Source organism: Scyliorhinus torazame, chromosome 2, assembly GCF_047496885.1.
Source record: "Scyliorhinus torazame isolate Kashiwa2021f chromosome 2, sScyTor2.1, whole genome shotgun sequence".
Classification (NCBI taxonomy): Eukaryota; Metazoa; Chordata; class Chondrichthyes; order Carcharhiniformes; family Scyliorhinidae; genus Scyliorhinus; species Scyliorhinus torazame.
Window position 1 is genome coordinate 143,109,170 of NC_092708.1, and position 12,664 is coordinate 143,121,833.

The 12,664-nt window shown below is 48.7% G+C and overlaps 1 protein-coding gene across 2 annotated transcripts in view; it reads left to right on the plus strand.

The window, feature by feature from the left end:
* Nucleotides 1–12,664, plus strand: part of fam171b (family with sequence similarity 171 member B) — a 105,297-nt gene that overhangs the window by 69,566 nt on the left and 23,067 nt on the right. For both annotated transcript variants that reach the window (XM_072477793.1, XM_072477802.1), the window contains exon 5: nt 11,096–11,266. In XM_072477793.1, the coding sequence (XP_072333894.1) occupies nt 11,096–11,266 (171 nt within the window). The remainder of the gene's footprint in view (nt 1–11,095; nt 11,267–12,664) is intronic.

Sequence of the window (12,664 nt, forward strand, 5' to 3'; positions counted from 1 at the left end):
ATGTTTGTATGAGCGATGGGGAGGGAACAATAGGTGGGAGACTATCTGGCGCCAGGGATGGGGGCCACCAAGCTAGCTGGGCGGGCTAGCTCATGGAAGCGCAGTGGGGTGTGTGCATATGCTTGGTTTATTAAAGGGGTTAGGTTACAGAGTGTTGTTACTGGGGGGGGGGGGGGGTGTAAGTGTTCTGCTGACAAGGGAGGGACTTGGGCTAAGGGACAGAGAGGAGGTTGGGGGCAGAGGCTGTCTGGGGGCAGGCCGGTGGAGGCACGGAACAAGGGCTGGAGGTGGGCCAAAAAAAAGGGGATGGTTGATCGGCGAAGGGGAGGGGGGGGGGGGGGGGGGCAGGGGGGGCAATGAGCCCCCCTACTAGGCTGACCACCTGGAATGTTCGAGGGTTAAATGGGCCAGTCAACAGGGCACGTGTGTTCGCGCATCTTGGGGGACTGAAGGCGGATGTGGTAATGTTGTAGGAGAAGCACCTTCGAGTAACTGACCAGATTAGATTGAGGAATGGCTGGGTCAGTCAGGTCTTTCACTCGGGACTAGACTCAAAGACTAGAGTGGTTGCGATCCTGACCTATAAGCGGGTGGTGTTTGAGGCGGGTAGAATAGTCTCTGATGTGGGAGGTTGGTACATAATGGTCAGTGGGAAACTGGAGGGGGTGCAGGTGGTATTAGTAAATGTGTATGTGCCAAATTGGGATGATGTGGAATTTATGAAGAGGATGCTGGGGAAGATACCGGACCCGGACTCTCTCAGGTTGGTCATGGGAGGGGACGTCAACACAGTTATTGACCCTGGCTTGGACTGGTCAAGCTCGAAAACGAGCAGGGTGCCAGCAATGGCAAAGGAACTAAAAGCATTCATGGAGCAGATGGGGTGGGGGAGGTGGATCCATGGAGATTTGGGCAGCCGAGGATGGAGGAGTTCTCCTTCTACTCTCTCGTGCATAAAGTGTACTCCCGGATTGATTTCTTTATTTTGAACAGGGCCTTACTGGCAGTGGTGGTGGACACTGGGTACTCGGCGATCACAATCTCAGACCATGTTCCGCACTGGGTTGACCTGCAGATTAGTAAAGACAGTAACCAGCGCCTGCACTGAAGGTTAGATGTGGGACTTTTGGCTGACGAAAGGGTGTGCGAGCGGCTGAGGAAATGTATTCAGAACTACCTGCAGGTCAACGGCACAGGGGAAATTTCAGCAGTGGTGATCTGGGAAGCACTGAAGGCGGTGGTCAGAGGGGAGCTGATCTCGATACGGGCCGAGAGGGAGAAGGTGGACAGGGCAGAGACGGACCGACTGGTAAAGGAGATACTACAGATCGATAAAAGGTATGCGGAGACTCCAGAGGCAGGGCTTTTAAGGGAACAGCAGAGGCTACAGGCAGAATTCGGCTTGTTAACCACAGGGAGGGCGGTGGAGCAGCTGAGAAAGGCGAGGGGGACGATCTATGAGTATGGAGAGAAGGCCAGCAGAATGCTTGCACAGCAGCTTAGAAAGAGGGGAGGCAGCCCAGGAGATGGGGAAAGTAAATGACGGAGATGGGAACCTGGCTGGAGATTCAGCAGGGGTGAATAAGGCGTTTAGGGATTTCTACAGTAGGCTGTATAGGTCGGAACCCCCTATGGGGCCGGAGGGGATGAGGCACTTCTTGGGGGGGCTAAATTTCCCAAAGGTGGACGAGGAGCTGGCAGAAGGGCTGGGGGCCCCGATCGGGTTGGAAGAGATAGTGGACGGTCTGAAGGCCATGCAGTTGGGTAAAGCCCCGGGGCCGGACAGATACCCAACAGAGTTCTATAAAAGGTTCTCTGGGATATTGGGGCCGGTGTTGATGAGGATGTTCAATGAGGCAAGGGAAAGAGGGGTGCTGCACCCGACGATGTCACAGGCCACAATTTTGCTGATTTTGAAGTGGGACAAGAACCCGGAGCTGTGTGGGTCCCACAGGCTGATATTCCTGGTGAATGTGGATGCCAAATTGCTTGCCCTCCAGGATTGAGGATTGTGTTCCGGGTGTTATTGGGGAGGACCAGACGGGGTTTGTTAAGGGTCGGCAGTTGGTTGCCAATGTAAGAAGGTTGTTAAACATGATCATGATGCCCCCGGAAGGTAGGGAGGTGGAGGTAGTGATCGCAATGGATGAAGAAAAGGCTTTTGATCGGGTAGAATGGGATTATCTGTGGGAGGTACTGGGACGGGTCGGATTTTGGCGGGGCTTTATTGACTGGGTCAGGTTGCTGTATCAGGCTCCTGTGGCAAGCGTACGGACGAATAGGACAACATCTGACTGTTTATGACTGCATCGGGGGATGAGACAGGGATGCCCCCTTTCCCCACTGTTGTTCACACTAGCTATAGAGCCATTGGCAATTGCTCTGAGAGCCTCAAGGGGCTGGTCCGGGGTGGGGGGGAGGGGGGGGGCGGTGGTAGAGCACAGAGTCTCTCTATGCAGACAACCTGCTTCTGTATGTATCGGACCCAATAGAGGGGATGGAAGAAATCATGAGGATTCTAGGGGAATTTGGTCGGTTTTCAGGGTATAAGCTAAATATGGGGAAAAGTGAGATGTTTGCGGTCCAGGAGAGGCGATTGGGGGAGTTGCCGTTTAGATTAGTAGGGGAAAGCTTTAGGTACCTCGGCATTCAAGTGGCGCGGGAATGTGACCGGCTGCATAAATTAAATCTGGCCCGACTAGTAGACCAAATGAAGGACGATTTTCGGAGGTAGGACCCTCTTCCGTTGTCACTGGCTGGGAGGGTGCAAACGGTGAAGATGATGGTCGGGTTTCAATGTCTCCCCGTCTTTATTCCGAAGTCCTTTTTTAAATGGGTCAACAAAGTGATCACTGGCTTTGTTTGGGTGGGCAAGACCCCACGTGTAAGGAGGGTAATGCTTGAGCGGAGTCTGGGAGAGGGTGGGCTAGCGCTGCCAAATTTTAGTAACTATTACTGGGCGCGAATATAGCCATGATCAGGAAGTGGGTGGTGGGGGAGGGATAGGCATGGGAGTGTATGGAGGTGGCTTCATGCAAGGGCACCAGTCTGGGGGCGTTGGTAACAGCGCCTCTGCTGTTCCCGCCGGCACAGTACTCCACCAGCGCCGTGGTGGTGGCGACCCTGAGAGTCTGGGGGCAATGGAGGAGACGTGGGAGCAGAGGGAGCATCGGTCTGGTCCCCAATATGTAATAATCACCGATTTGCCCCGAGAAGTATGGATGGGGGGTTCCGGATATGGCGGAGAACAGGGATTGAGAGGATGGGGGGATATGTTTATAGAGGGGAGCTTTCCGAGTATGAGGGCGCCGGAGGAGAAGTCTGGGTTGTCGAGGGGAAATTAATACCGGTATCTGCAGGTGTGGGACTTCCTACGCAAATAGGTGTCTACCTTCCCGCTCCCACCGCAAAGGGGATTCAGGACAGGGTAGTTTCCAGAGAGTGGGTAGGAGAAGGGAGCGTCTCTGACATTTACAAGGAACTTATGGGGTCAGAGGAGACGCAGACCGAGGAACTGAAGCGCAAGGGGTGGAAGAGCTGGGAGGAGAGATAGAGGATGGTCTGTGGACGGACGCGTTGAGTAGAGTCAATGCGTCCACAACGTGTGCCGGGCTCAGCCTGATACAAGAACAAAGAAAAGTATAGCACAGGAACAGGCCCTTCGGCCCTCCAAGCCCGTGCCGACCATGCTGCCCGACTATTTCAAGGTCGTTCACCGGGCTCACATGACAGTGGCCCAGATGAGAAGATTCTTTGGGGTGGAAGACAGGTGTGCAAAATGTGCGGGAGGACCAGCGAACCATGTCCACATGTTGTGGGCATGTCTGAAGTTTGGGAGATTTTGGCAGGGGTTTGCAGATATCATATCCACAGGTGTTCAAAAACAAGGGTGGCACTTGAGTCCAGAGGTGGCGATTTTCGGGGTGTCGGAAGACCCGGGAATCCAGGAGGAGAAAGAGGCAGGCGTTCTGGCCTTTGCTTCCCTGGTAGCTCGGAGACAGAGAACATAGAACATGGAACATTATAGCGCAGAACAAGCCCTTCGGTCCTCGATGTTGCGCCGACCTGTGAAACCACTCTAAAGCCCATCTACACTATTCCCTTATTGTCCATATGTCTATCCAATGACCATTTGAATGTCCTTCGTGTTGGCGAGTCCACTACTGTTGCAGGCAGGGCATTCCACGCCCTTACTACTCTCTGAGTAAAGAACCTACCTCTGACATCTGTCTTACATCTATCTCCCCTCAATTTAAAGCTATGTCCCCTCGTGCTAGACATCACCACCTGAGGAAAAAGGCTCTCACTGTCCACCCTATCCAATCCTCTGATCATCTTGTATGCCTCAATTAAGTCACCTCTTAACCTTCTCTCTAACGAAAACAGCCACAAGTCCCTCAGCCTTTCCTCATAAGATCTTCCCTCCATACCAGGCAACATTCTGGTAAGTCTCCTCTGCACCCTTTCCAATGCTTCCACATCCTTCCTATAATGCGGCGACCAGAATTGCACGCAATACTCCAAATGCGGCGCACCAGAGTTTTGTACAGCTGCAACATGACCTCATGGCTCCGAAACTCAATCCCTCTACCAATAAAAGCTAACACACCGTACGCCTTCTTAACAACCCTCTCAACCTGGGTGGCAACTTTCAGGAATCTATGCACATGGACACCGAGATCTCTCTGCTCATCCACACTGCCAAGAATCTTACCATTAGCCCAGTACTCAGTCTTCCTGTTATTCCTTCCAAAATGAATCACCTCACACTTTTCTGCATTAAATTCCATTTGCCACCTCTCAGCCCAGCGCTGCAACTTATCTATGTCCCTCTGTAACTTTTAACATCCTTCCGCACTGTCCACAACTCCACCGACTTTAAGTGTCATCTGCAAATTTACTCACCCATCCTTCTACGCCCTCCTCCAGATCATTTATAAAAATGACAAACAGCAGTGGCCCCAAAACAGATCCTTGTGGTACACCACTAGTAACTGGACTCCTGTCTGAACATTTCCCATCAACCACCACCCTTTGTCTTCTTCCAGATAGCCAATTTCTGATCCAAACTGCTCAATCACCCTGAATCCCATGCCTCCGTATTTTCTGCAGTAGCCGACCGTGGGGAACCTTATCAAACGCTTTACTGAAATCCATATACACCACACCAACTGCTTTACCCTCATCCACCTGTTTGGTCACCTTCTCAAAGAACTCAATAAGGTTTGTGAGGCACGACCTACCCTTCACAAAACCGTGTTGACTATCTCTAATCAAATTATTCCTTTCCAGATGATTATACATCCTATCTCTTATAAACCTTTCCAAGATGTTTCCCACAACAGAAGTAAGGCTCACTGGTCTATAGTTACCGGGGTTATCTCTACTCCCCTTCTTGAACAAGGGGACAACATTTGCTATCCTCCAGTCTTCTGGCACTATTTCTGTAGACTAAGATGACTTAAAGATCAAGGCCAAAGGCTCAGCAATCTCCTCCCTAGCTTCCCAGAGAATCCTAGGATAAATCCCATCTGGCCCAGGTGACTTATCTATTTTCACACTTTCCAGAATTGTTAACACCTCCTCCTTATGAACCTCAAGCCCTTCTAGTCTAATAGTCTGAATCTCAGTATTCTCCTCGACAACATTGTCTTTTTCCTGTGTGAATACTGACGAAAAATATTCATTTAGCACCTCTCCTATCTCCTCGGACTCCAAGCACAACTTCCCACTACTGTCCTTGACTGGCCCTACTCTTACCCTAGTCATTCTTTTATTCCTGACAGATCTATAGAAAGCTTTAGGGTTATCCTTGATCCTACCTGCCAAAGACTTCTCATGTCCCCTCCTGGCTTTTCTTAGCTCTCTCTTTCGGTCCTTCCTAGCTAACTTGTAACTCTCGAGCACCCTAACTGAACCTTCATGTCTCATCTTTACATAAGCCTCCTTCCTCTTGACAAGTGTTTCGACTGCGTTAGTAAACCACGGTTCCCTCACTCGACCACTTCCTCCCTGCCTGACAGGTACATACTTATCAAGGACACGCATTAGCTGTTCCTTGAACAAGCTCCACATTTCCATTGTGCCCATTCCCTGCAGTTTTCCTCTCCATCCGATGTATCCTAAATCTTGCCTCATCGCATCATAATTGCCTTTCCCCCAGATATAACTCTTGCCCTGCGGTATATACCTATCCCTTTCCATCACTGAAGTAAACGTAATCGAATTGTGGTCACTATCACCAAAGTGCTCACCTACCTGCAAATCTAACACCTGTCCGGGTTCATTACCCAGTACCAAATCCAATTTGGCCTCGCCTCTCGTTGGCCTATCTACATTCTGTGTCAGGAAACCCTCCTGCACACATTGGACAAAAACGGACCCATCTAATGTACTCGAACTATAGCGTTTCCAGTCAATATTTGGAAAGTTAAAGTCCCCCATAACAACTACCCTGTTGCTTTCGCCCCTATCCAGAATCATCTTTGCAATCCTCTCCTCTACATCTCTGGAACTTTTCGGAGGCCTATAGAAAACCCCTAACAGGGTGACCTCTCCTTTCCTGTTTCTAACCTCAGCCCATACTACCTCAGTAGACGAGTCCTCATCAAATGTCCTTTCTGCCACCGTAATACTGTCCTTGACTAACAATGCCACCCCTCCCCCTCTTTTACCACCTTCCCTGAGCTTACTGAAATATCTAAATCCCGGCACCTGCAACAACCATTACTGTCCCTGCTCTATCCATGTCTCCGAAATGGCCACAACATCGAAGTCCCAGGTGCCAACCCATGCCGCACGTTCACCCACCTTATTCCGGATGCTCCTGGCATTGAAGAAGTAGAGTTCAGGAACCACAAAGGCAAAAAACCCATAATGGGAGTTATGTACAGGTCTCCTAACAGTGGTCAGGACCAGGGGCACAAAATGCACCACGAAATAGAAAGTGCATGTCAGAAAGGCAAGGTCACAGTGATCATGGTGGACTTCAATATGCAGGTGGACTGGGTAAATAATGCTACCAGTGAACCCAAGGAAAGGGAATTCATTGAATGTTTACAGGAGGGCTTTTTGGAACAGCTTGTGATGGAGCCCACGAGGGAACAGGCCATTCTGGACTTAGTGTTATGTAATGAGCCAGACTTGATTAAAGATCTTAAAGTAAGGGAACACTTCGGAGGCAGTGATCATAATACGGTCAAATTCAATCTCCAATTTGAAAGAAAGAAGGTAGAATCAGATGTAAAGGTGTTACAGTTAAATAAAGGTAACTACAGGGGCATGAGGGAGGAACTGACGAAAATCGACTGGGAGCACAGCCTAGTGGGAAAGACAGTAGAACAGCAATGGCAGGAGTTTCTGGGAGTAAGTGAGGACATAGTACAGAGGTTCATCCCAAAGAAAAGAAAGGTTATCAGAGGGGGGATCAGGCAGCCATGGCTGACAAAGGAAGTTAACGAATGCATCAAAGCAAAAGAGAGCCTATAATGTGGCAAAGAGTAGTGGGAAGTCAGAAGATTGGGAAGGCTACAAAAACAAACAGAGGATAACAAAGAGAGAAATAAGGAAAGAGAGGATCAATTATGAAGGTAGGCTAGCCAGTAACATTAGGAATGACAGTAAAAGTTTCTTTAAATACATTAAAAACAAATGGGAGGCAAAAGTAGACATTGGGCCGCACCAAAATGATGCTGGTAATCTAGTGATGGGAGACAAGGAAATAGCTGAGGAACTAAATAAGTACTTTGCGTCAGTCTTCACAGTAGAAGACATGAGTAATATCCCAACAATTCAGGAGAGTCAGGGGACAGAGTTGAATATGGTAGCCATCACAAAGGAGAAAGTGCTAGAGAAACTAAGAGGTCTAAAGATTGATAAATCTCCGGGCCCAGATGGGCTACATCCTAGAGTTCTAAAGGAGATAGCGAAGAAATAGTGGAGGCGTTAGTTATGATCTTTCAAAAGTCACTGGAGTCAGGGAAAGTCCCAGAGGATTGGAAAATCGCTGTTGTAACCCCCCTGTTCAAGAAGGGAACAAGGAAAAAGATGGAAAATTATAGGCCAATTAGCCTAACCTCTGTTGTTGGCAAGATTCTAGAATCCATTGTTTATCCTTAAGGCCCCATTTAGAATACTGTGAGCAATTTTGGGCCCCACACCTCAGGAAGGACATACTGGCACTGGAGCGGGTCCAGCAGAGATTCACACGGATGATCCCAGGAATGGTAGGCCTAACATACGATGAACGTCTGAGGATCCTGGGATTATATTCATTGGAGTTCAGGAGGTTGAGGGGAGATCTAATAGAAACTTGCAAGATAATGAATGGCTTGGATAGGGTGGACGTAGGGAAGTTGTTTCCATTAGCAGGGGAGACTAGGACCTGGGGGCACAGCCTTAGAATAAAAGGGAGTCACTTTAGAACAGAGATGAGGAGAAATTTCTTCAGCCAGAGAGTGGTGGGTCTGTGGAATTCATTGCCACAGAGGGCGGTGGAGGCCGGGACGTTGAGTGTCTTTAAGACAAGTTGATAAATTCTTGATTTCTCGAGGAATTAAGGGCTATGGAGAGAGAGCGGGTAAATGGAGTTGAAATCAGCCATGATTGAATGGTGGAGTGGACTCGATGGGCCGAATGGCCTTACTTCCGCTCCTATGTCTTGTGGTCTAAAACACACTTTAAACCACCTTCCTGCCTGCCGGTACACTCCTGCAACTTTGAAACCCTACTCATGACCTCACTACTCTCAACCTCCTGTATACTGGAGCTACAATTCAGGTTCCCAAGCCCCTGCTGAACTAGTTTAAACCCTCCCGAAGAGCATTAGCAAATTTCCCCCCCAGAATATTGGTACCCCTCTGGTCCAGGTGTAGACCATCCCGTTTGTAGAGGTCCCACCAACCCCAGAATGAGCCCCAATTATCCAGAAATCTGAAACCCTCCCTCCTGCACCATCCCTGTAGCCACGTGTTCAACTCCTCTTTCTTCCTATTCCTCGTCTCGCTATCACGTGGCACGGGTAACGACCCAGAGATAATAACTCTGTCCTCGATCTAAGTTTCCACCCTAGCTCCCTGAATTCCTGCCTTAAATCCCCATCCCTTTTCCTACCTATGTCATTGGTACCTATGTGGACCACGACTTGGGGCTGCTCCCCCTCCCCCTTAAGGATCCCGAAAACACGATCCGAGACATCACGCACCCTGGCACCTGGGAGGCAACACACCAACCGTGAATCTCTCTCATTCCCACAGAATCTCCTATCTATCCCCCTAACTATGGAGTCTCCAATGACTAATGCTCTACTCCTCTCCGCCCTTCCCTTCTGAGCAACATGGTCAGACTCTGTGCCAGAGACCTGTACCCCATGGCTTAACCCTGGTAAGTCCCCCCCCGTCCCCCAGTATCCAAAGTGGTATACTTGTTACTAAGGGGAACGGCCACAGTGGATCCCTGTACTGACTGCTTCCTCCCAGCCCCTCTCACCATCACCCATTCAGCTTTATTCTTCGGAGTAACTACATCCCTGAAGCTTCTAGCTATGACCAACTCTGCCTCTCGAATGACCCGTAGTTCATCCAGCTCCAGTTCCCTAATGTGGTTTCTGAGGAGCTGGAGATCGGTGCACTTCCCTCAGATGAAATCAGCAGGGACACTGACGGCGTCCCTCACCTCAAACATTCTGCAGGAGGAGCATTGCACTACCTTCCCTGTCATCCCCTCTAGATTAAAAAAAAAAAAAGAAAGAGCTTACCTGTTATTCACTCCCTTTCTCAGCAAGCACTCACTCAGCAACTTCTGTGCCCCGCACGATAACACCTGAGGGAAAATTAAATAAAAACTACTTACCAGTCACCAGCCAATCCCTTACCTGCAGGCTGTGACATCACGGTTCAACTTTCCACTTCTACCTGGCCTCGAGCCTTCCTCTTGATCCTTACAGCGTTTTTTTTTTTTTGTTAGAGGAGGGGGTAGGGAGGGAAACACTGAAGAAGTGTTTCGGGTTTAAGTGTCACTTAACAACAGCTCCTCCTCAAACCACCACCAAGTTAGGGTGAGCACACGGACGTATGCAAATGTCCCCTGCAACGGCCAATCAGCAACTCCGCTCTACTGCCCTCTGCTGGATGCTTGTCTTCACTTGAACAGCTAGGGTCTCTTGTTCAGGTACACCTCCAAGTTAGGGTGAGCACACGGACGTATGCAAATTTCTCCTGCAACGGCCAATCAGCAGCTCCGCTCTACTGCCCTCTGACAGATACTATTAGCTTGGAGGGACTCGAAGACCCCCGAAGTCGGAAACATGGCTATCGGACATGGCTAGCTTTCTCTGTTTGGAGAAAATTAAGTTCGCCTTCAGAGGGTCACTGTTAGGGTTCACCCAGAGGTGGCAACCGTCCGTCGACTTCTTCGTGGAAAATTAATCGTCAGAAGAAGGGGGGCGGGGGGGGGGGGGGGGCGGTTAGTTTAGCTTAGAGTAGGGGGTTAATAAAGGTGGGACCTGTGAGGGAGAGAAACGGTTTTTGCACTATATTTATAGTTTTATGTACAGTGTTTATTTTGTTGTTGTTATATTACCAAAAATACCTCTAAAATGTTTATTTTTAAAAAAAATTCATTAGGTGTATGTCTCCTTTGGTTTGGTTGAATAATGAATCCATATTGACCTCCAAAAACATAATTTCATGTCAACATTATCATAGAATTCATAGAATTTACAGTGCAGAAGGAGGCCATTTGGCCCATCGAGTCTGCGCCTGCTCTTGGAAAGAGCACCCTACCCAAGGTCAACACCTCCACCCTATCCCCATAACCCAGTAACCCCACCCAACACTAAGGGCAATTTATCATGGCCAATCCACCTAACCTGCACACCTTTGGACTGTGGGAGGAAACCGGAGCACCGGAGGAAACCCACGCGCACACGTGGAGGATGTGCAGACTCCGCACAGACAGTGACCCAAGCCGGAATCGAACCTGGGATCCTGGAGCTGTGAAGCAATTGTGCTATCCACAATGCTACCGTGCTGCCCCAAATTTGTTTGCTTTTTTTTTTACACACAGTTCTTTAATAGTAAATGACTTCTTGTTACAGGACTGAAGAGCATTGAACTAACACCTCTGGCTGCCATTAGTGTTCAGTTGTTTTCTGCTGAAGAAAATGTGAAGGTTGCAGGATCCGTCCAAATTACACTACCTCTTGGACCAACAGATTTAGTGACGCATGCCGATGCTCTTCCAGCCTGGACATTTGACCTCAAAATTGGTATGTGAGCAAATCTCAACATCATAATCCTGATTAATATGGACAAATTTTAATATCTGGTGAGTAGTACATTGTCAGTACGCAGAACTTCAACAATCGAGGTGTGAAGCTGTGGGACGTCACTTATTGGTGAAATGGCCTGTTTAAAGTGCGTTCACTGAATAGGAGACTATTAAACTGCAGTTGCACAATATTTATTGAGTCTCTGTGGGGCAGATGCTAACTGAATGTAATTTAAATGTATGCAGTAAGTTTGGTCTTTTTAGCTCACAATTCTATAGAAACTCAGATTGTCTGCCATCCTCCTTCATCCCTGCAGTGTATCCAACTGCATTTTGATTAGCTCAAGATATTTGCCCTCCATTATCCTATAATGAGAACCATTCCAGTTCATGATCACTATTTGACAAAAGTGTGCTTGACTGTTTGTTTTGCAGTTGTGGCTTACATTTGGAATGGTGTTCAAGCTTAATTGTTTAGTTTTCCATTTCCACTTAGTAGGCTAGAATGTCCCTTGCATAATGCCTAGATATTTCCTTGCAGAGTTTTTGACCAAGAGATGGAGAAGTGGCAGCATTGAATACTAGCCCTGCACCATACTCTCTGACAACCTGAGCTGAACTCCTCCATGTCACCTGATAGTGTCAGGAAACTGATTGGCAGGCCAGCCAATGCACCAACCACCTTGGTACGCAATGTGTACTATACATAGGATGTAGTGAATAAACTCACCATAGCTCCACCAGAGGCACCTTCTAAACCTCTGACTACAACCTAGGAGGGAAAGGGCAGCAGACGCATGAAAACACCTGGACCTCTGTTCCTAACAGCACTGTGGGTATACTTACAACAGATAAGACTGCAGCGGCCCAATCTGGTAACTCACCCACCACCTTCTCCAAAGGCATTCCGGAATGAGCAATAAATGCTGGCCTTGGCAGTGACATTCACGGCCCATTAAATAATAACTAAATACCTAGCAACACTGTCCTATATACTATCCCATCAAGACCCTTATCGGAGTTTCCTGCTGCAGAATTTGTCTGTCACTTTGCCCTCTCGTGAGCTGATAAGCAAACCATTCTTTACCCAGGCTGTAACCCAGTCATGCCCATGTGACTCAGCACCTGCAGATCCCAACTACAGAATATCTTCCATGGTATGTGTTCAGTACCAGTATCAAAGCTGGTACCTGTAGTGTCAAACCAAGTGATGGACCTCTTCTTCAGTTCTATGCTGCTGCTTTCTCTCTTCCACCTAGGTGGACGGATGGCGATTCTAAAATGCTGGAATGTGGGACGAAGGTGTTCAGGGTGGGAAGCATGCAGCTTGCTCATCATTGCCTATTGCAGAATGAGGATATGCTGGCAGTGAGAAGGAGCCTAAGGCAGGACCATA